General features: G+C 46.2%; 1 protein-coding gene across 1 annotated transcript in view; it reads left to right on the top strand.

Annotated features, from left to right (window-relative positions):
• The window catches only part of Ostm1 (osteoclastogenesis associated transmembrane protein 1), a 29,436-nt gene that overhangs the window by 2,350 nt on the left and 5,808 nt on the right, over positions 1-21,278 (top strand). The window contains exons 2-4 of the mRNA XM_028769032.1: positions 6,483-6,597; positions 16,797-16,894; positions 21,020-21,187. Of these exons, the coding sequence (XP_028624865.1) occupies positions 6,483-6,597; positions 16,797-16,894; positions 21,020-21,187 (381 nt within the window). The remainder of the gene's footprint in view (positions 1-6,482; positions 6,598-16,796; positions 16,895-21,019; positions 21,188-21,278) is intronic.

Below are 21,278 nucleotides of genomic sequence, written 5' to 3'. Positions count from 1 at the left end.
TCTTCATTGTACCCACCCACCATCTAGAACTCCCTCCCCCTCTGTTGTACCCCCCCACCATCTCTAACCCCCTCCCTCTCAGTGTGAGCCTTCCACTCTCACATCACACGTGGTCTGTTACCCTGCTCCCTCCCTTCAGCCTCATTTTGTTCCCTCTTAGGGCTCCTTCCTGATGTCCTGGCCTCTAGTCAGCACTCCCTCACTCCATATGAACACACACGTAAACATGAGAGGCTAGGATTTGCGTGTGAGAGAACATATGGCATTTGTCTTTCTGTGCTTCGGTCATTATACTTAATACCTGATTTTTCATTTTCATCAGTTTTCCTGCAAATGTCATAATTTCCAGCTGCCTTTTTTTTCTTAATTTTAAATTGACAAGGCCTTTTGTGCCCACGAATCATGATGCCAGCCTTGGGTCTTTGAGGCTGTAGATGTTTTCCTCGTGTATATAGATGCTGTGGAATTACGAGGCTTTAAAAAAACAAACAAATCGATTCCTGTGGGCTAGAGCGATGGTTCAGGGGTTAAGAGCACTGGCTGCCCCTGTAGAGGACGCTGGTTTGATTCCCAGCACACACGTGCTGCCTCACAGCCATCCAGGGATCGGGCACCCTCTTTTGACCATTGCAGGCACTGTATACACATGGTAAACGTGAATACATTCAGGCAAAGCACTCATATTCATCAAATAAAATAAATAAATCTGAAAAAAATAAAAACGACCCCAAGCTCATGGGTCAACCAACAGCCGAGCCTGGGAACCTGAGTCAGTCCTGTAACCCATGAGGTGGAAGGAGAGGACCTGTTCCCTCTGTGTACCAGCTGTGGCATGTGCACGGTCATGTCTTCAGAGTGAAAGACTCTCCCAAGGGAGACCCTGAAGGGGCGCGCACCCAAAAATGCTCCAAAGACTGTCTTGCTGCAAACTGGCACAAGGCAGGTTTATTATCAGAGCTCTGGGCCAATATGTGCCTCAGGCAGGAGGTAGAGGAATCGACCAAGAGGCCCAAAAGCTTAGGGTTAATATAGGCAAAGGCCGGGGAGCTGGGGGGGGGGGGGGGGGGGGGGGGGGTTGTGGCGTAGTCACACACAATGGTTTGGTTGTTTCGTCTATAATGTGTGTAAGCAGATCCTGGGCAGAGGTTTGACTAATCTCACGAGAACATTCTCTGGTCCCTGTGTCCTTGGGACCCAGTGTGAATGCTTATCTGAGCCAACAGACTGTCTGGCTGAATTTAGTTTGCAAGTCCTTGGGACCCTTGGTGGGAGTTTTTCTAGAGAAGGCTAAGTCAGACACTACGAGAACAGATTCCCGAAACACTCAATTGACCTTTGTTTCTCTAGCTCTGCATCTTTTGTGACGGCCTTGGGTTAGCAAGCTAGCTGACCTGTATTTTTAACTACTTGTATTAGTGAATTAAGGCTTCCTGTTATACTATTGATTTTAACTAACTTAAAATTCCTTTTCGAGAGTAATAAATACAGTGTCACAGGAAGAACAAGTAGGAATGCTAAGCCGTGAACGCTGTCAGAGTGGACCGGAAAGGAAGAGCCAGAGAGGAAAACCAGGGGAGACTGAGGACGGGGGCAGAGAGGTCGTGTGCATCAGATCCTGCTGAGGGCAGAGTCAGAAGTGTGACTCTCAACACTGGCATTGGGGTGAGGCTGACACGAGTGGTTCTGATGGTGGGACACCACGGTTAGAGTAGGTTAACCAATAAAGGAAGGGAAGGGAGGGAAGAGTGGCCCCGAAAGAGAAGTGTCAGTGAAGCAGATGTGGGGCTTGGGAGTGATTTCCTTTCTGTTTCGCTACCCCCATCCTTCCTTCTTCTCCTAAGGTCCTAGGGAGCATATTTAAATATTTAGGAAAGGCAGGAAGCATATTTAAATATTTTGTCTACATATGTATGTATTCCACCCCGTGTGTGTGTGTGTGTGTGTGTGTGTGTGTGTGTTTTCTGTTGTTGTCCATGTTGATCTTGAGCTGCTTGGCCTAAGTGATCCTCCTGTGTTAGCATCCTCAGAAGCTTGGACTACAGGCATCCAGCAGTGCCACACAGTATGCGTACGCACTAATGGGAAGTCTCTTACAGGGAGGGGGGTAAAGGAAGACCTCGCAGACGGGGCTGGGAGGTTGGAGTTGATGAGACCCAGGACATCCACAGAATGAGGGGCTCTTTCTCCTCTGTGGTGGAGAGGCAGGCAAGCAGGAGGGATGGCTTATGTCTTCTTTGCCACATAGGAGGCTGGGTCTTCTCTGTCGAGTAAGGATGGGTCCTGTCATCTACATTTCAGGGAATGCAGAGATTCCAAGTGGTTGTAAAGTAAGGTATGGAGTTGGGGGTTATAGATTAATTGGTTCAAAAAAAAGCCTGCCTCCCCTCCCCCTCCCTTTGTGTGTGGGTTTGTGTCTGTGTGTCTGTCTGTCGGTCTGTGTGTTCTCTTTGATGGCCTCAACCAGCTTCTTAGGTGCAGCCATGATGGAAGTGAATGGTTACATTCCTGATGGCCAGGCTTCTGCCAGATGGTTATGGCTATGGCAGATCAGTATAGCAATATTTTAAGATATAAATAAGGACCAGTAAGTTTGGACCATTATGCTGTATATTGAAACTGTAAAGACATGTGAAGTTTCTGTCCTACAGGAGTTGACTTCCAGATGGAAACCCTAAATACACACAGGGAGATACCACGCTTTAAGAAACGAAGCCTTAGAGAGGTTGAGGACCCTGCTCGAGGTCACTCAGTAGGAGAAGCAGGCTGTCAGTTCAGAAGGGCTGCACAACCTGTTTCATAGCACTGGGAGGAAGAGTGGGGGTGATTCTCTGGGACCACGCCTTGGGCCAAGCAAATCCAAACCACTACAGTATCTTTCTCTAAAATTAAAAAAACAAAACACTTTTATGTGGTGGGTGTTTGCCTGTATGTATGTCTGTGCATGGCTTGCAAGTTCGTGGTGCATATGGAGAGCAGAAGGCACCAGATCCGTTGTATGTCACCATGTGGGCGCTGGGAATCAAGCATGTCACCATGTGGGTGCTGGGAATCAAGCCCAAGTCCTCTGGAGGAGCAGCGGATGCTAAACCTCTCTCCAGCCCCGAGAATGTGATTTTCTTTTGCTTGACTCTTAAGGACTTTCCCAACTTTGTCCCAACATATCCACAGTGACACCATGTTCAGAGCATGCCTGCTGCTACCAAACAGTGCCTGCACACAACATATCAACGCTCTGTGGTCACTTTATGCTGTCTCAGAGTTCTCTTTCCTTTCTCAGTGCAGGGCTTAGTTCAAATCTTGGATTCTCCACGAACTCTTTCCAGCTCTCTCCCAGCTACGTGTGTGTGTGTTTCGAAACCAAACTGTGCCACACCTGTATTGTGTATCACACGATAGTGCAGCGTCCATTAAAAATAGCATCTGCCAATTGAGTTAGATAGATTTGTGTTTATCTCTGTAGATACGGTGTGCTTATACGAGTGTGTGGGTACCCATGACGTGGGACACGGATGGAGGGAGGAGAACAACTTGTTGGACACAGTTCCATGTTTTCACCATGAGGTCTAGGGACTGGACTCTGGCTATTAGGTTTGAGGGCACTTCCTTCGTCCACGAAACCATCTCATCCAGCCTGTGGTGATTTCTAAGTAGCCTGGCAGTTCCATGGAGGATTCTCTCAGCGCACTTGGTATTGCAGCAAGGGAGACGGATGAAATGCCACTTCTCGTGACTGTGTGCCAGGCATTGTGCTCCTGGGGGAATGTGTGTGATTTCATTTAATACAGGAAATATAGGACCCGTGGTTATGAAGTTGAGGTCCAGTTTCATTTAGGAGTTAGTTCGGCTCCCAAGACTATCTCTCATGATCTAGGCTTGTCACGGTCCCTGGACAAGCTCCAGTAAGGGCTCAATAAAGCAGACAGATATAGGAGTGCATCGTTTTCATCCCAGAATTAGGAAGGTTGAGCCAAGAGGATCACACGTTACCACATAAATAACAGAACCGAAGAGTAAAGAAGGGCAGGACAAGGGGCTTAGTGGGTAAGAGGGCTTGCTGCACAAGCAGAAAGACTCTAGTTCCATTTCTCAGTGCCCGTGCAAAAATGTCGGCGTGACTGCATGCTCCTGTAACCCAGTGGCATAGGTGGGTGTGACTGCATGCTCCTGTAACCCAGTGGCATAGGTGGGTGTGACTGTGTGCTCCTGTAACCCAGTGGCATAGGTGTGACTGCATGCTCCTGTAACCCAGTGGCATAGGTGTGACTGCATGCTCCTGTAACCCAGTGGCATATGTGGGTGTGACTGCATGCTCCTGTAACCCAGTGGCATATGTGGGTGTGACTGCATGCTCCTGTAACCCAGTGGCATAGGTGTGACTGCATGCTCCTGTAACCCAGTGGCATATGTGGGTGTGACTGCATGCTCCTGTAACCCAGTGGCATAGGTGTGACTGCGTGCTCCTGTAACCCAGTGGCATAGGTGACTGCGTGCTCCTGTAACCCAGTGGCATATGTGGGTGTGACTGCATGCTCCTGTAACCCAGTGGCATAGGGAGTAAAGGCGGGAAACTTGCTGGGGCTGCTGGCTGTCATCCACCTACCTAAGACTAGTTCCAGGCTTGGTGAGGGACCCTAACTCGGGGAATAAGGCACAGCGATAGTGCAGCGGACCTGATGTCTGCTGGCCTCTTCAGATATCTGCCTATGCACAGGTAACTGCACCTCTCTCTCTCTCTCTCTCTGTCTCTCTCTCTCTCTCTCTCTCTCACACACACACACACACATGGAACTCACATCTACATATGCATGTATACAAAACAAACAATAAAGAAATTTTATTTTTTGTTATTTCTCTGAAACAGTTCCAAGAAAGGCAGCGGGAAATGTTTTATTAGGCTGTATTTTAAAAGTACTTACTTGGAGAGACTGAACCACCAACCAAAGACCAAGTGTGGGCTGGACCTAGGCCCCCACATATGTAGCAGATGTGTAACTTGGTCTTCATGTGGTTACCCCAACAATTAGAGTGGGGTGGGAGTGGGGGCTGTCCCTGACTCTGTGGCCTGCCTGTGGATCTTGTTCCCTTAACTGGGCTGCCTTGTGTGGCCTCAGTGGGAGAGTATACACCTGGTCCTGCAGTGATTTCTGTGCCAGGGTGGGTTGATACCCAGAGGGGCTCCTTCTTTTCAGAGGAGAAGGGGATGGGGGAATGGGCTGTGTGAGGGTGGGCCAGGAAGAGGGGGCGGTGATGGAGACATAAAGTGAATAAATAAGTAAAAGGAAGGAGAGAAAGAAGGAAAGAAAAAAGTACTGACTTGGGCCTTTGGGTGGCTTAGTAGGTAAGGACGATGTCAGGAACCTACACTAGTGGCCAGAGAGAACTGACTCTGTAATCTGTCCTCTGGCCTGCGCGCGTGCGTGCATGCACGCATGCATGTGCACACACACACACACACACACACACACTGTTTAAGAAAACAAAGGTGACAGACAAAAGCAAGCGCTCTCTTAGATGCATCTCGTTAGTGAGGTGTACACAGATGCTGAGTCTCCCCAGATGAATCTGTGCGATATTCTCATCATTCTACACGACTAGTCAGTTCTCTTCCCAGTGTTCCCACTGGGTCTCTTTCAGCCCACAGTATCACTCAGTGTCACTCCCAGCCTCTGTGTTTGCAGGCAGGTCCTTGAAGCACAGTGTAGATAGCTTCTCTGACACTTCCCAACTCCTTGAAACACCAGCATTTTTGCAGTATCTGCAAATAGGAATTAAGTAGCTTTGAAAGCAGGAAGGGCCCAGGACTCAAGACTTTAGGATCTCAGGTTTGTTATTTGTATTGCATGAGTTTCTTTCAGGATTAAATGGTCTTCGGAAGACATGTTTTTCTATTTGAGTACAAACTCTTGGGTTTATGTGGATGGATTACTGGATTTTCTTACAGAATAATAACCTTTGGACCAAAAAATTACCCATATATGAAGCCAAAGGTTTGGGAGCATTTACACACAGATTAAAAGTACTATATAAATACCACATTTACTATATGAAAGTTTAGACAGCGGGAGAGAAGCAGAAGTGAAGATAAAATTTGTCCTGTCGTCTAGAAATAACCATTGCTACATTTTGTTGCCTACATTCTGGAACTTTTCCTGTGCATTCAAAGTGAGAGATTGCAACACACTCACAAGTCAGAATTAAGTTGACTTGAGCACAGAAACAAATATTTAAGAAGCAAAGATGCGACTGAAGAGATGGCTCAGCTGTTACGCAGTCTCTTCCTTCACACATGAACCCTGCAACAATAAATGTTAGATAGATAATTGTCTTTCTGCCGTTTTTATTATTATTGCTGTTAATACCAGATCATATCAGACAAAATGTCTAATAAATATCTCAACTGTTTTATAGCTTCCGTGGGCTACAATTTGCTTGGAAATTCTAAATATTCATATTATCTCTTCCTTTTGTCGTTGCTGTTACAGAATACCTCCGAGAGCCAGCGCTGTGCCGGAAGTCTCCTCATGGCAGACAGGATGCAGATAGTTCTGATGGTCTCTGAGTTTTTCAACAGCACGTGGCAGGAGGCGAACTGTGCAAGTGAGTGTCCATGTTTGCACCCGCTCAGTTGATGCTGAGTCTCCATGTGTGCGCAGGCTCAGTTGATGCCGAGTCTCCATGTGTGCACAGGCTCAGTTGATGCCTCGGTTGGCTCAATAATAGACGTCAGATTTGATTTCGGTTAACTCCAAAATGGCTGAAACCAGGTAGAACATTTGTCACTAAGTTTGAGCTGTCACTGCATCGTGATGTATTAGTCATTGTCACTTGGGTGAGTCCTGCCAGCCTGAAATGTGTAGCAGATCACAGAGCTCTGAGGTCAGACAGGCATCCCCTCGATGTCAGGTTTGGGGCAGTTAACTTTGTCGTATGGAACTTTAGTTTGTTCATCTCTATGTTGGAGAAAATAGCAGAACCTGTATTAACTGTTTAACACACAATTATGGTATTTTTAATAATCTGGGGGAGGGAGGGGAAAGGTGACGAAGAGAGGGAGAGAGAGGGCTGTTCTACCAGCTTTGCAGAACAGATGGTTTTGTGTAATAAACTGACACCTATTTGAAGTATTCTTTGGAAAAACTTAAATCACCATTTCAACCCTCCTTGAGTACCAGCTATGTCCTTATGCCCATACCTCCACTGTCTACAACTTAGTGAGAAAGGTATAGTTACAAAAATAACTAGAGAAGGAAGTAATGACGTTACAGAGTCTTGGAAGGAGAAATCAGCCGGACCGTTCTTTGAACCGAGGCTTCATGGCCGGGCATGGTTCCACTGACTGGAACCGTGGTAAAAGACAGAGCAGAAGAGAGGCATCGTGGGCAGAGCACAGTGTGAGGGAAAAGTGGGGCTTTTAGGGTCCTGGAAACCCTCAGGGAGATGAAGTCAGATAAGGAATGTAGAACTTTGATAGATACAGTAGTTTCTCATCTGAGCCAGCATTGCCATGCTTCTTGGGATGTCAGCATGCTGTTAAGGGGCGGGGGTTTATGACTCCTTGGGCTTTAAAAAACACATGTACAATGTTAAAGGTAGCAAGGAGTAGCAAGGGTATTAGTCATTCCTCATTGCTGTGACAAAGTGTGACAGAAACAAGTGGCAGCCAGAAAGGTTTATTTTAGCTCATGGTTGCAGAGAGGTTGTGTCCATGCAGAGAGTCCATCATAGATGGGGAAGAAATAGTGTGAATGGCTTTGTCTGTGGGGCCAGAATGTGAGGTGGTAGTCATCACGTGACTGCAGACATGTCATGTTAGTGCAGACGTGTCATTTTGCAGACATGTGATTTCAGACAGGCAGCAGAGAACTCTACTGGACCCAGGGAACCAGGTCCAGCTGTCACTTTTAGAGGCCAGCTCCTACTTCCATCATCCAGGCCCCACCTCTTAAAGGTGCCATGGCTCCCAAACTTTACTTTTTTTGAGTGAAAATTCCTTTTGTAAATATGATTAAAGTGAGTTTTGGAAACACATAAAAATATTTTTAAGCATTAGAAAATATCCAGGGAACAAGTGTTCACGTGAACTTATATAAGGGGATTATTTTAGATTTGAACCTGTAACAGCAAGTTTGAAGTTTTTTTAAAATTTATTTTTATTTTTTCGAGACAGATTCACATTATGTAATCTTGGCTGGCTTGGAATTCACTATAGACCAGGCTGGCCTCTGTCTCCGAAGTTCTGGAATTAAAGGCATGTGCCACCATGCCTGCCTAAAATTTTTGTTGTTTTCTTTGGGTTTTTTGAGATAAGACCTTGCTACATACCCTAGACTGGTCTTCAATTTGCTGTTGTGGCCTAGGCTTTCCTCAAATTCAGGTATCCTCCTGTCTCAGCCTTCAGAATACTAGAATTAACATAATAGCATGTGTCACTGCACCCAACCTAAAAACAAAGAGCAAAACACACACACAAAACCCAACATACCATTTAACTTAAGTCCAGGTCTTTCCCGAAGTCAGTAAACTGTGCTTCATTGACGACTGCGTCTTCATTTTGTGTCTTTTCATTGCTTTTGGAAATTGGGAAAATGGCTTAGCTGACAGAACTGTTTTTTTTCCTATGTTGTGTGTGGGGTTTTTGTTGTTGTTGTTGCTGCTGTTTTGTTTTGTATGTAAGACATTTTGTATATACAACAGGCTAGCCTTGAGCTTGGTACGTATCTAAGGATGATTCCCATGCCTCCCAGGTCCTGTGCAGCACCAGGCGGCCATTTTTAGCAGCAGCTTCATGTAGCTGGGCTGACCTGTAGCTCCTAGCCTCCTGCATGATTGGATTATAGGCATTTGTCACTACCACGGCCAAGATTGAAAATTCCCAGTATAAATAGACTTTTAAAAAGTCATGTAGGGGTTGGGGATATGGCTCTGTTGGCAGAGCGCTTGCCTAACATGCATGAAGACCTGGACTCTGTCTCCAGTGCCATGTGAACTGAGCATGGTGACACATGTATATGATCCCAGCAAATGGGAGTGGAGATAGGACGCTCGGAAGATCAGGGTCATCCTCAGCTACATAGTGAGTCTAAGGCCAGCCTGGGCTACATGAGAGGTCTCAAAACAGTGAGCAAACAAATGAACAAACAAAACAATGTAGGAGTTTGGGGAGATGGCTCAGCTGACGCTTACTGTGCAAGCATAAGGACCACAGACAAGCCACCAGGCTATCATTTATGGCTCTGTGCACTGGGAGCCAGAGACATCGGGATCCTAGGGGCACAAGACCAGCCAGGCTAGCCAGTCAGTGAGCTCTGGGGTTACTGGGAGAGACTGTCTCAACAGAGAAGGTACAGAGGGGTAGAAGACACCACGTGTGCACACCTGAACACATATGGACTTGTGTACACAAAACACTAGAACTGTTTTTAAATGTTTTAACTCTGTTGGGCAATGCTCGTGCCTGGGGGTCGCGGCCGGGAACCGGGGCTCTCAACACTCTCTGTTGATGATTCGGTCTCACCCGCCCACACTGCCAAGACCGCAGGGTAGAGACGCTGGGCATGCGGACACGGAGCAGGCCAGCGGCCCCGTGGAGGCGGTGCATGGGCCACTGTTGTCAGGAGAAAGTGTCCCGCAGCCCGCTAGAGTGCAGAGAGCACGGGGCGGGCGGAAAGGCTTCTCTCTCTCCCCTGTCCCGCCCTGCGGACAGGGGCGCGCGGGAGTCTTGACTTACGCAGAGTCCAGAGTTCAAAGAGGCACGTGGACAGATTTATTGACATGACGGTGGGTTCGGATGGTGACAAAACTCTCCCAAAAAATGTCGGAAGGGGTTTGCTTATATTGGAAGCGGGGGAGAAGGGCGGGGCTTTAGGTATCTTAGGTCTCTGGGTTCTGGGGGCGTGGCCCAACGATAGAAGACACCACGTGTGCACACCCGAACACATATGCACTTGTATACACAAAATACTAGAACTGTTTTTAAATGTTTTAACTCCTCTTAAAAATTATTTTTATTTTACGTATATGAGTTTTGACCTGCATATATACACATACACCACATTTTGCACTGTGCCTGATGCCGTAGGAGGCCAGAAGAAGGCATCAGATCTCCTGGGGCTAGAGTTACAGATGGTTGTGAGCCACCAGGTGAACTGGGACTTGAAGTCAGGTCCTCTGGCAGGAAGAGCAGCCAGTATTTGTTTTTGTTTTAAGATTTATTCATTTACTTTATGTCTATGAGTACACTGAAGCTGTCTTCAGACATACCAGAAGAGGGCATCGGATCCCATTACAGATGGTTGTGAGCCACCATGTGGTTGCTGGGAATTGAACTCAGGACCTCTCGAAGAACAGCCAGTGCTCTTAACCCCTGAGCCATCTCTTTGGCTCCAATCTAGTGTTCTTACCTGCTGAATCTCCAGCTTCTAAATAGGATTTAAAATAATTTGAATTTTTTAAGACAGGGTTTCATGGCTGGCCTCAAACTCTGTGAGTATTCACTTGAACTTCTGGTTTTCCTGTCCCACCTCGCCGGTGTTGGGTTGTAGCTGTGTGCACTTTTGTTGTCTGAGCCAGCCTATCTTGCAAATACTGCTCTGACTGCCCTTCTGAGGAATGAACCACGAAGCTGTTAGTGAGTTCTTCAAGAGATTATCATCTCCTAATTAGAATCAGTTAACAAGCCAGGCAAAAGAACTAAAAGCTCAGATGTGTTTTGGGGAGGGGGTAGGTCAGCTGGGGGGCGGGAAAGGATGACTTCCTTTTCATTTGGTTTTGACCTTCATTCAAAGGAGGTAAATTCACCTGCTTTGGGCTTTTTGCATTTAGTTTCCACTTAAAACTCTCTAGAAAACCTAGAGGCTCCTAGAATGTAGTGATTATGGCATTTTTATGTTAGAGGAAGCCAGAGGGACCAAGTGCTTTCTTTTCCAGGACTATGCATTACAAACCTGATTTCCCATTCATTGTTTTAATTCTATTTTAAAGTGTTTCTCGATTCCTGTGTTGAATTTTAAATGGAATTGAAAGAGTTTTAAGAGACTGGACTCATTAAACTTCATTCCTTTTTTAGTTTATTTAATAAAAGCATTCCTTCCCCTCCTTCCTCCATATCTTCCTCCCTCCCTTTTCCCCCTTATAGCCCCAGACTGATCCCTTAGATTTCTTCACTGCTGTTTCCTTAGTAGTTGGCGTCCTATGTGATCATTTCAAAGATTCATTTATTTTATGTATACGAGTGCTCTATTTGCATGTCCTCCTGCATGTCAGAAGAGGACATCAGATCCCAGTATAGATGGTTGGAAGCCATCTTTCCAGCGCCTCTGTGATCATTTTAACCAGACTTGTTGCCAAGTATATAAGCATTTCTAATTGTGTTCTCTGCACACCTGGCTCACAAAGAGAACAGAAAAGTTATCTGAAAAAAATTTAAAACTTTAAAGAAATGTATAGTGGTTGGGGTTTAGGTGAGAGGCAGAAGCCCTGGGCTTGGTCTCCAGCTCCAAAAACAAAACAAAAAAACTCCCCCCATTTATCAGAATGTCACAAAGCTTTCTTGCTTGTCTTACACAGTCTAGTGAGACACTGGGAACATGAGAAAGGAATCTGGAAGAGGAGGAAATGTGGGAACGAGCTGGATGGTTAAATGTCTCAGGTCAGGTTCCTCCCAACACTTATCCTGTGTGAGCACCACAGATCCCCGTGTGTGGATGAGGAAGCAAGCATACATGAATGGTAGGCGAAGAGTCAGAAGTAGATCTGGGGTTGTGATTGTTCATCTGCATTCGGCTGTGTAGGATGTGTGTATGGCAGAAGCTCAGTATTATAACTAAAGAATCCAAGAGCCAAAGTGTTAGCATGTATAAAGTAAGAGTTTCAATTGGCTACTTAGTGTTAGCATGTATACAGTAAGAGTTTCAATTGGCTACTTAGTGTTAGCATGTTACAGTAAGAGTTTCAATTGGCTACTTAGTGTTAGCATGTATACAGTAAGAGTTTCAATTGGCTACTTAGTGTTAGCATGTATACAGTAAGAGTTTCAATTGGCTACTTAGTGTTAGAATGTATACAGTAAGCGTTTCAATTGGCTACTTAGTGTTAGCATGTATACAGTAAGAGTTTCAATAGGCTACTTAGTTTAACCTGGAATTGGTTTTCTCTTTCCATCACGTGGGTCCCTGGGCATCCACCTCAGGTCACCAGGCGTGGTACCAGGCACCTTTACCCTCTAAAGCCATGCTGCCAGCCCCCGGAAATGCACTCTCTTTCCATAGGAAACCTGAAATTCCAGTGCCCTGGAGTACTTTATGGGCGTGAGGATGCTACTGAAGTCCCCTATAATTCTGAAGAACACTCTGATTCAGCAGATGCACATTAACTTTCAGTGGTGCATATAACTTAAGTATTCATGACTGAAAAATCATTAATAAGACCTTACTGCTGATCCAGAAGGTCAGGTAGGCAGCGCCCATTTTCCTCACGTATTATCTATGTGGCGATGGGCTTATTTGTGTGATTTTAAACATAGTTTTTGTATTTCTAAACTTAATTACAACACTCTCACCATTTATTCTTATTTTCTGAAGCTTGCTCAGCTTCTCAGAAAGTGGAGATTATTGTTCACCATGAAATTAATTCTCTCTTTATGCGGTCCCCTGGGAATCCGCCTCAGGTCTTCAGGCTTGGAGGCAGGCACCTTTCCCCTCTAAGCCACGTGACCAGCCTCTAGGAATGTACTCTTTCTTCTTAGACAACATGTAACTGTAGTGAATCAGGGTAACTGTGTCTCAGGCTGGCCTCGGGCTTGGGCTCACAAACCTCCTGTCTCAGCCTCCCAGGCATAATTTGTATTCCTCCTACCTTAGACGGGCTCATAGGGATGTGGTAAAATAAGTGGACTATTTCTATCCAAGCGTAGCTTCCAAATGAATGAGACTCAGACTGTGGTTTATGTGTTTGACTTTGGACAACTACTGGGGGATTGCCCCTAATCTATATTTCTACTCTCTAGACTGTTGCTTCCCAGCTCTGCTCCCCAAAGACTTGCTGTTCGCATCTTCCCAGGCTGTTCCTACTCCCCAAGCCTGTGCTCAGGGTCCATTTCACTTGGGGTTCACCATGGCTAATGGAGACTGCCAGTTCCCTGTCTCCTCCAACTCTGCCTTTCTCTCTCTCTCTCTCTCTCTCTCTCTCTCTCTCTCTCTCTCTCTCTCCCTCTCTCTCTCTCTCTCTGTCTCTCTCTCTGTCTCTCTCTGTCTCTCTCTCTCTGTCTCTCTCTCTCTCTCTGTTTTTCTCTTTCTTTCTATGTAATCCCCAGCCCAATAACTCAAACTCCACCTCTCTTTTCTCCCCAGTAATTGGCTGTAGCCATTTTTATTTAACCAGTAGTTTTAAATTGGGGAACAAGGTTTACATAGTGTCACTTGGTAAAAATGAGGCTCTGTTGGGGACAACCAGGTCTTGGGGGAATGACAGTATTTAGCATTTGAATACATAGCAACATTAGATATACCAGGATGTGACAATATAAAACCTAGTTTTTAAAACAGCAGGGATGGGCTGAAGAGGTGGCTCAGAGGTTAAGAGCACTTGCTGCTCTTGCAGGGGACCCAGGTCTGGTTCCCAGTGTCCACACAGCAGCTTAGAACTGTGTTATTCCGGTTCCAGGGCATTTGACACCATCTTCTGACCTCAGAGGATGTCAGGTATTACATGCAGTGCACTCATACATACATGCAAGCAAAACATACACATAAAATAAAAATAAGTCTTTAAAAAAAGAGCAGAGGGGGCTGCAAAGACAGCTGGGCAGTTAAAGGTCCTGGGTTCAATTCCCAGCACTCACAGCAGCTCACAGATGTCTGTGACTCCATGTGTGACTCCAGTTCCATGAACTCTTACACCCTCTTCAAACCACTTTGGGCATCAGGCATGTAATGTGTGTAAATAATACTCATATATGTAAGTAAATCATATAAAATTTGTTTTAAACCACTATAGATCTTGAAACAAACTCCTAATAGATGCTACATCTCTAAGGGTGAGTGGTTCAGCTGGACTCGGTGGTACACACCTGTAATCCCAGCATTCAGGAAGGTGAGGCAGGATGGGGAGATGTCTGAGTGCAGACCCTGTCCCTAGAGGACTCAGGACTCGGGGTATAGCTCAGTGATAGGGTGCTTTTATATAGGGCGGCCAGGGTTCAATCCTCAGCCCTAGGGGGTCGGGATGAAGACAGAATTCACACGATTCTGTTATAGTAATTTAGCTGGTTTCTGTGTGAAGGCTTGACTGGAATCCTTAGCGCCTGGAGAACGCCTCTTGAGCTGCTGCCTGCGTCCTCATGGAGACAGAAGCTGTGCTAATCTGCACAGCCTTGATGAGGCTCCATTGATTATCTGAGATGAGGCAGAAGCACAATGACCACTTCACTTAGCGCATGTGGAGAGCTTGTGGTTATACCTTCCCTAGCTTACTAATTTCTACAACGCACAGCTTCTCACTGTGTGTAACCCTATGCTCCTGATTCCGGGCAGTGGATAACGGGATTTACTAGAGTCCCTTTGTGTTGTATCAGAAAGTCAGGGTCCTTCTAATAATGAAGACACGTTTAACCCCACTGTATAAGTGAGCTCCTTTGTGCTTTGTGATAGCACTGCCTGATAGTTACTGAAAAAAAAACCCCACACTGTGCCAGGACAGCACTTAATCAGCTGTCAGTCTGCACCAGCTCCTCACTTAATTTTCCAATTATTTTAAGTGAAAAGAAAATAGCAGTAAAAAGGAAGACATTAAGTCCTTTTATTCCTCAGAACGGCCTTCTTCATAAATCATTTTTATAAAGAAATTGTTTATTTGTGTATCTTGTAGAAGAAATTGCCAGAGCTCTCCAGAGCAGCATGCCCTGTGTTGCAGCATGTACCCAGGGAGGCACGCCTGACACCTTTGGCTGTGTCTGCCAGCCATGATGGGACTCACTGTGATCCTGGTGTCTGCCAGCTGTGGGGAAACCGGTTCCAGGACTGCTCTGTAGGACAGCTGAAGACCTTTAGCCTAACTGAATGTTCTCTGACTATAAATGTGCTTGTTTTTATTTATGTCTGTTCTACCTGACCCAGGAGTCAAGGTTAATAAAATAGCATGAAAGGGGAGCTTATATTATTGCTTTAAAAAGATTTTAGGGGCTGGAGAGATGGCTCAACGGTTAAGAGCACTGACTGCTCTACCAGAGGTCCTGAGTTCAATTCCCAGCAACCAGATGGTGGCTCACAACCATCTGTAATGGGATCCGATGCACTCTTCTGGTATGTGTCTAAAGACAGCTGCAGTGTACTCATATAAATAATAAATAAATAAATATTTTTAAAAAAGATTTTAGTAAGCCAGGCAGTAGTGGCACACACCTTTAATCCCAGAGCTGGGAAAGAAAAGCAAGTGGATCTCTGAGTTCAAGGCCAGCGTGGTCTACAGACCAAGTTCCAGGACAGCCAGGGCTACACAGAGAAAACCCTGTCTCAACGAACCAATCAACCAACCAACATCAAAGGATTTTAGTATTTGATCTTTGTGGATACTGACATATGGAACAATTTGTATTTAGTTAGTAAAATAGAATTGTGTGTTTAAGGAAACACAGGCATGTGGGGAACACATTTGGCATTATTTCAGCAGCTTACTTACTGACTTGTATGTGAGTCTTGGTGTGTGCCCTTCTCCCTGGCGTAGTTTGTTCATTTGTAAACCATCAATTTGTAATCGATCGATGAGCAGTTAGGGCTGGACTTGTGTTCTTGAGATGATGCTGCTGCAGACACTATAGAGTCACGGGCTCAGCGAGGCCAAGCATCTAGGAGAAGGTTCACCAACAAGGCCTCCATCAGCGTTCACTGGTGCGGGGGGGGGGGGGCCCCCGCCCTATCTGTGTGTGTGTGTGTGTGTGCATGTGAGTGTGTGTGTGTATGCATGTGAGTGTGAGTGCGTGTGCATGTGAGTGTGAGTGTGAGTGCATGTGCATGTGTGTGCATGCATGTGAGTGTGAGTGTGTGTGTGTGTGTGTGTGTGTGTGTGTGTGTGTGTGTGTGTATGTGTTGGGGGGAAGATATCTGTCTGTCTGTGAATCTGAAGTCTAGCTGGCTTTTGGACTCAGGAGGGTGGTTTTATAATTCATCTGGTTGGGTGAGCACCTGCTTCCAGTATCTCAAGTTTACACACAGAAGTTAAAGTGCTGGCTGCCCTGCCCTGTTAACCAGGCTTACGTTTCATCCTTCTGATCAGGTGGCAGTGACTTCCTGAATCCCTGATGATGTCAGGTTCTTATGGGTACCAGAGAGGAGCAGAAGCATGCAGTTGTCCACTCCTGAGTATTGAAATTGTTTAACAGAGTCTAGGAGTGTGTATGTATGTGGATGTTTGTGTGTGTGTATGTATGTATATGTGTCTGTATGTGTGTGTTTGTATGTACATGTGTGTGTTTGTGTGGATGAATGTATGTGTGTATGTGTCTATATGTGTGTATAGCATTCACCTTGCAGTGTCTGAGAGTGCTGGCCAAGCAGCCAGACTGATTACGAATTCCAGCCTTCTGTATAACAGTTTTATGACCTTGGACTTGTGTGACCTTGGGCAGGCTCCTTCACTTCTCTATCCTGTTCCTTATTCCTAAATGTTATTTAAAAATTTTAACTATTTGCTAGTTCTGGTGACATAGGCCTTTAATCCCAGCCCTTGGGAGGCAGAGGCAGGTGGATTTCTATAAATTCCTAGACCAGGCTGGACTACATAATGCTGTTTCCTTGTTTTTACAGATTGCCTAACAAACAACAGGGAGGATTTGTCAAATAACACAGAGGAGTTCCTCAGTCTGTTTAACAAGACTCTGGCCTGCTTTGAGCATAACCTGCAGGTCAGTTGTATAGACTTACAGCAACTGAGTAATGTGTAACTCTGACTTTTTACAGGGTTTTGGTTTGTGCGTTTGTTTTTTCTCCTCATAATGGAATTTGTGAACCTTTGTTTCTACTCTTAGACTCTTAGATTTTTTTTTTCCACTTGAAAATATTAGAACTTGAGCTCAGTGCCGAGTGTGGCAGCACATTCCCCGTACCTGGCTGGCAGAGGCAAGCAAGTCTCTGAGAGTTTAAGACTGCTAAGCCACAAAGCCAATTGTTGGCCAGCTGGGGCTATACAGTGAGACTGTCAGGAAGAAAGTGGGGGAGGGAGGGAAGGGGAGAGGGAGAGAGAAAAAAGGAGTAGGGATAGGGAGAGAGGGAGGGAGTAAAAGAAGAAGGGAGGGAGAGGGAAGAAAGGATTGGGGATTGGCGGGATGGCTCAGTGGATAAAAATTTCAGGTGTGGTAGCTCATGCCTTTAATCCTAGGTCTCACGAGGCAGGCGGGTCTCTGTGAGTTCAAGGCCAGCCTTCTCTACACCATGAGTTCCAAGCCAGCCATAGAGAGACCCTGTCTCAAAAAATCCAAAGCCAAAACAAACAACAAACCAGAATGCTTACTGTGGAGTAGGTATCAGGCAGGTCACAGGCACCTCACAGGCAACTGTCACTCCATCTCTAGGGAATGCAGTGCCCTCCTCTGGCCTCTGGGGACAATTGCAGTCACATGTATATTATCCCATACTCTCCCAACACACATGCATACACATACTTTAAAATAATCACAAGTCTTAATATATTAAGGGGCTGGAGAGACAGCTTAGAGGTTGAGGGCACTGGTTGCTTTTCCGTAGGAGACAGGTTCATTACCCAGGACCCACATGGTGGCTCACAGCCGTCTTTATCTCCAGCTCCATGGGAACTGCGTTTCTTCTGGCCTCTGTAGACACCAGGCACACATAAAAGTAGAGGTGGCAGCCACAGATCTGTCACATTGGTGGCTTGATCGTGTTAACCATTGGAAGTCTGTCCAACTGATGGGTTATGTTCTCTTACAGAGACTGTGTTTGACAGTAAAAAGAAAAGAACCCAGATGGGCTTAGACCCTGAGTAGCCAGGAGGGTGGTGATGCCATGCGTGGAGAGAAGGAGGAAGATAATGTAGAACAATGAAGATTAGGAACCCTGTTTCAGGGGCCCGGAGAGATGGCTCGGTGAATAAGAGCACTGGCTGCTCCTCCAGAGGACCTGGGTTCAGTTCCCAGTACCCACATGGCAGCTCACAACCATCTATAACTCCAGCTCCATGGGAACTAAGTATCTTCTGGCCTCTGTAGACACCAGGCACACATGCAGGAAACACCCATGTACATAAAATAAGCAGTCCTTTTTAAAATTGGGATAATTTTTAATTAGCAATGTCTTGGGTAAGTAGTCATAACTAGCAAGTGTTAAGGTCAGGCTCATTAGAAAAAAGGCTCCCAGAAACTCCCCTGTTTTCTGAAGCCCTTACTACAAGGGGTCACTGAGGTATAGAGGTGAAGGGACTTGCGTGAAGTCAGACTGCAGGGAGACACACCGGGATGGCTTTAAAGGAGAATTCTGTTTGGGGCAAGAGAGATTGCTCCAGGGCTAAAGGTACTTACTGCCAAGCCCGATGGCTCAAGTTAAATCCTAGGGCCCTCCTGGTGGAAGAAGGGAAGCCCTTCAAGCGGTTGTCTTCTGAGCACCACTCACAGACCACATGTGTGTGTGCCTGTGCCCGTGCACACACATAAATGGACAATAAATGCAGAATAATTTTGAAAAGAATTCTGTTTTGAACCTGCTAAGTGTGACACTCTGGTGCTCCTGACAGACATCCAAGCTCAGATGATACAGCGAGATGGGGGAGGGGCTGCAGGGTCAAGGGTCATCAGACACAGCCGTTACTTCAAGCCACGCAACTAGATGAAGAGAGAAAGTAGACAGAGATGGTAAAGAGGCTCTGACAACCGAGTGCAGGGGCTTTGGGATGGGCAACAGGCTGAGACAGCCGCTTTCCCCATGGGTGAATGGACAGGAGGAGGCTCACACGCTGTTCTCAATCCGCCTCGGGTGGGAAATGTTAGCAAGTGTCTTCTCTTGGACCCCTGTTCTGGTGACAGGGTAGAGTGAAAGGGTGTCTGACCGACACAGGCTCAGCTACTGTGACAGCCTCCAATGTCCCTAGTCTGTGGGTAGCTTCGGGGAAGACGGGTTTAGCACCCCTCCCCCAGGTGCTACAGCCTTCCTGAGGTGACACAGGGCCTTGTGCAGTGTTTGACCAGGTTCTGACGTTAGCTTTGACTCAGTCTTAGGAAGGCGTCCTCAGAGTCCACACAGCTGCCTTCATCTCCCATCCTAGACGCCGCCCCCCCCCCCCCCCCCCCGGTAAGGGGCTGTGTAGCGTTCGTTTGCAGTTACACTACCATCAACTAGTCCCCCCTCTTGTTTTAGTGTGTGGCTGTTATCAGCTGCCACCACTTGAAGCCTTTTGCATGTCATCGGGAGTTCCTTTGAGAATGTGTTCAGTGGACTCCTGGGAGGGGAACGCCATGCCAAAAGCATGTGCATTTTTAATTTTCGTAAATGGAGCTGTATTTTCCCCCACCCTGCCCCCCACCAGGATTCTGTGCTAGGTTTGCTGTTTTGGCTACACTCACCATTGACCTGTGAAAAGTGGCTCTTTCTTGTGGGAATTTAAGGGGAGGCTTGGTTTGTCAACTAGGTGGTCAGGGTCACATCACAGGGTTTCTGTCCGTTCAGTTTCTCTGATTTCCCATCTTTCTTATTTCCATGTTCAGTAGATGTTCTTTGCTCATGCACATGGTAAAGAATGAAGAGAAGAGAGAGCAAAGAAATAAATGTGACTTCCAAGTACAGAACCTGGGGCTTGCTGGCCTGCTACTCACCCCCCACCCCCACCCCCGTGCACAGTGAAGGCCGTCTGTCCATTTTCATTCGCTAGAGAGGTCTGGGTTAGAAGCTGAGATAAGAGAGTTGAGTGGGATTCATATCCCTCCCATGAGAACAGTTCAGTTCACTGGGATAAAGGATGGTGTTTAGGCTGTGACACTTAGCAGGGATGGATTTTATCTGGAAAGAACAACATAGTTAAGTAGAAATGCCAACAGTGAGAGAACTTAGGAAGGTTAGTATTTAGCCGTCAGTCATTTGGCAATGAACTATTGATGTCTGCAACATCCTCCGCAGCGGTCATCAGAGGCCTGTGCAGCAGTTTTCAAAATTAAGAGACACCTAGAAAGTGCTGGATACTGTTGCCTTGTGCCCACATACCAGGTCTCCTAGAAAGTTCTAGACGCTCTTGCCTCGTGCCCTCAGATCCTCAGGACTCATCACCCTCATGGTCTAGGTACTTCCCATGGTCACAGCCCACCACTGTTTTCTCCTTGGGGTTACCGGTGGCTTTTGTGCAGTTCTCCTTCTATCACTGTATACTAATTGTATACAGCAATGGGTTTTATTGTGACATTCTTATTTTCCTACACGTATGTAAATTGTGCTTTGATCCTATTCATAGATCCCATGATCTTCTTTTGGTTTGAGGCTTGTCCAGAAAGCCATTGCCTTTTTTTTTTAAAAGAATTATTTTCATATATTTATTTAATGAGTGCATATGGATATCAGAGGACAGCTTGCCTGTGGGTTCTGACGACGATACGTGGGTCATTGCTTAAAGGCGCGCAGCCTTACCCACCGAGCTATCAGCCGGGTTCTTTGCCTGTTCTCACATCTTTGCATGTTCATCCTCTAGTGATTTCAAAGTTTGAGGTCCTAAATTAAAAGGTCTTTGATTTATTTTTCAGTTGATTTTTGTCAGAGTGGGGGCAAGGGAGCTAGTTTCAGTCTTGACATGCGGATATCCAACTTCCCAGCGCCATTTTTTAAGGAGGCTTGTCTTTTCTCCAAGGTGTGTTGCTGATGTCTCTCTGGTGGCTGTGCTCTGTGGGTTTATTGCTGGGTTCACTCCAGTCCCTTAATACTCCATATTGTCTTCTGTCTGGGCTTGGGGGCGGGGTAGGATGTCAAGTGGTTGACATGCAGAGATACTGTGTCCAGTATGTCCCCTGTGTCTTATACATCTACCTTTGTCACTTTAGGGGCGCATGTACAGTCTTCTCCCACCAAAAAATTACTCCGAAGTATGCAAAAACTGTAAAGAGGCGTATAAAAACCTGAGCCTCCTGTATAGTGAAATGCAGAAAATGAACGGGCTGGAGAACAAGGCCGAGCCTGGGACGCACTTGTGTATCGATGTGGAAGACGCAGTGAGTATCTGCTTCTGGCATGGTTCGTATTCTGCAGTTGTTGAATGTGCTTTCAGTGTTAGCATTTCTCGGGTGCACTGGAATAGAGGCA

This window comes from Grammomys surdaster, unplaced genomic scaffold, assembly GCF_004785775.1.
Source record: "Grammomys surdaster isolate TR1022 unplaced genomic scaffold, NIH_TR_1.0 190, whole genome shotgun sequence".
NCBI lineage: Eukaryota > Metazoa > Chordata > Mammalia > Rodentia > Muridae > Grammomys > Grammomys surdaster.
This window is presented reverse-complemented; position numbering and strand designations above follow the sequence as displayed.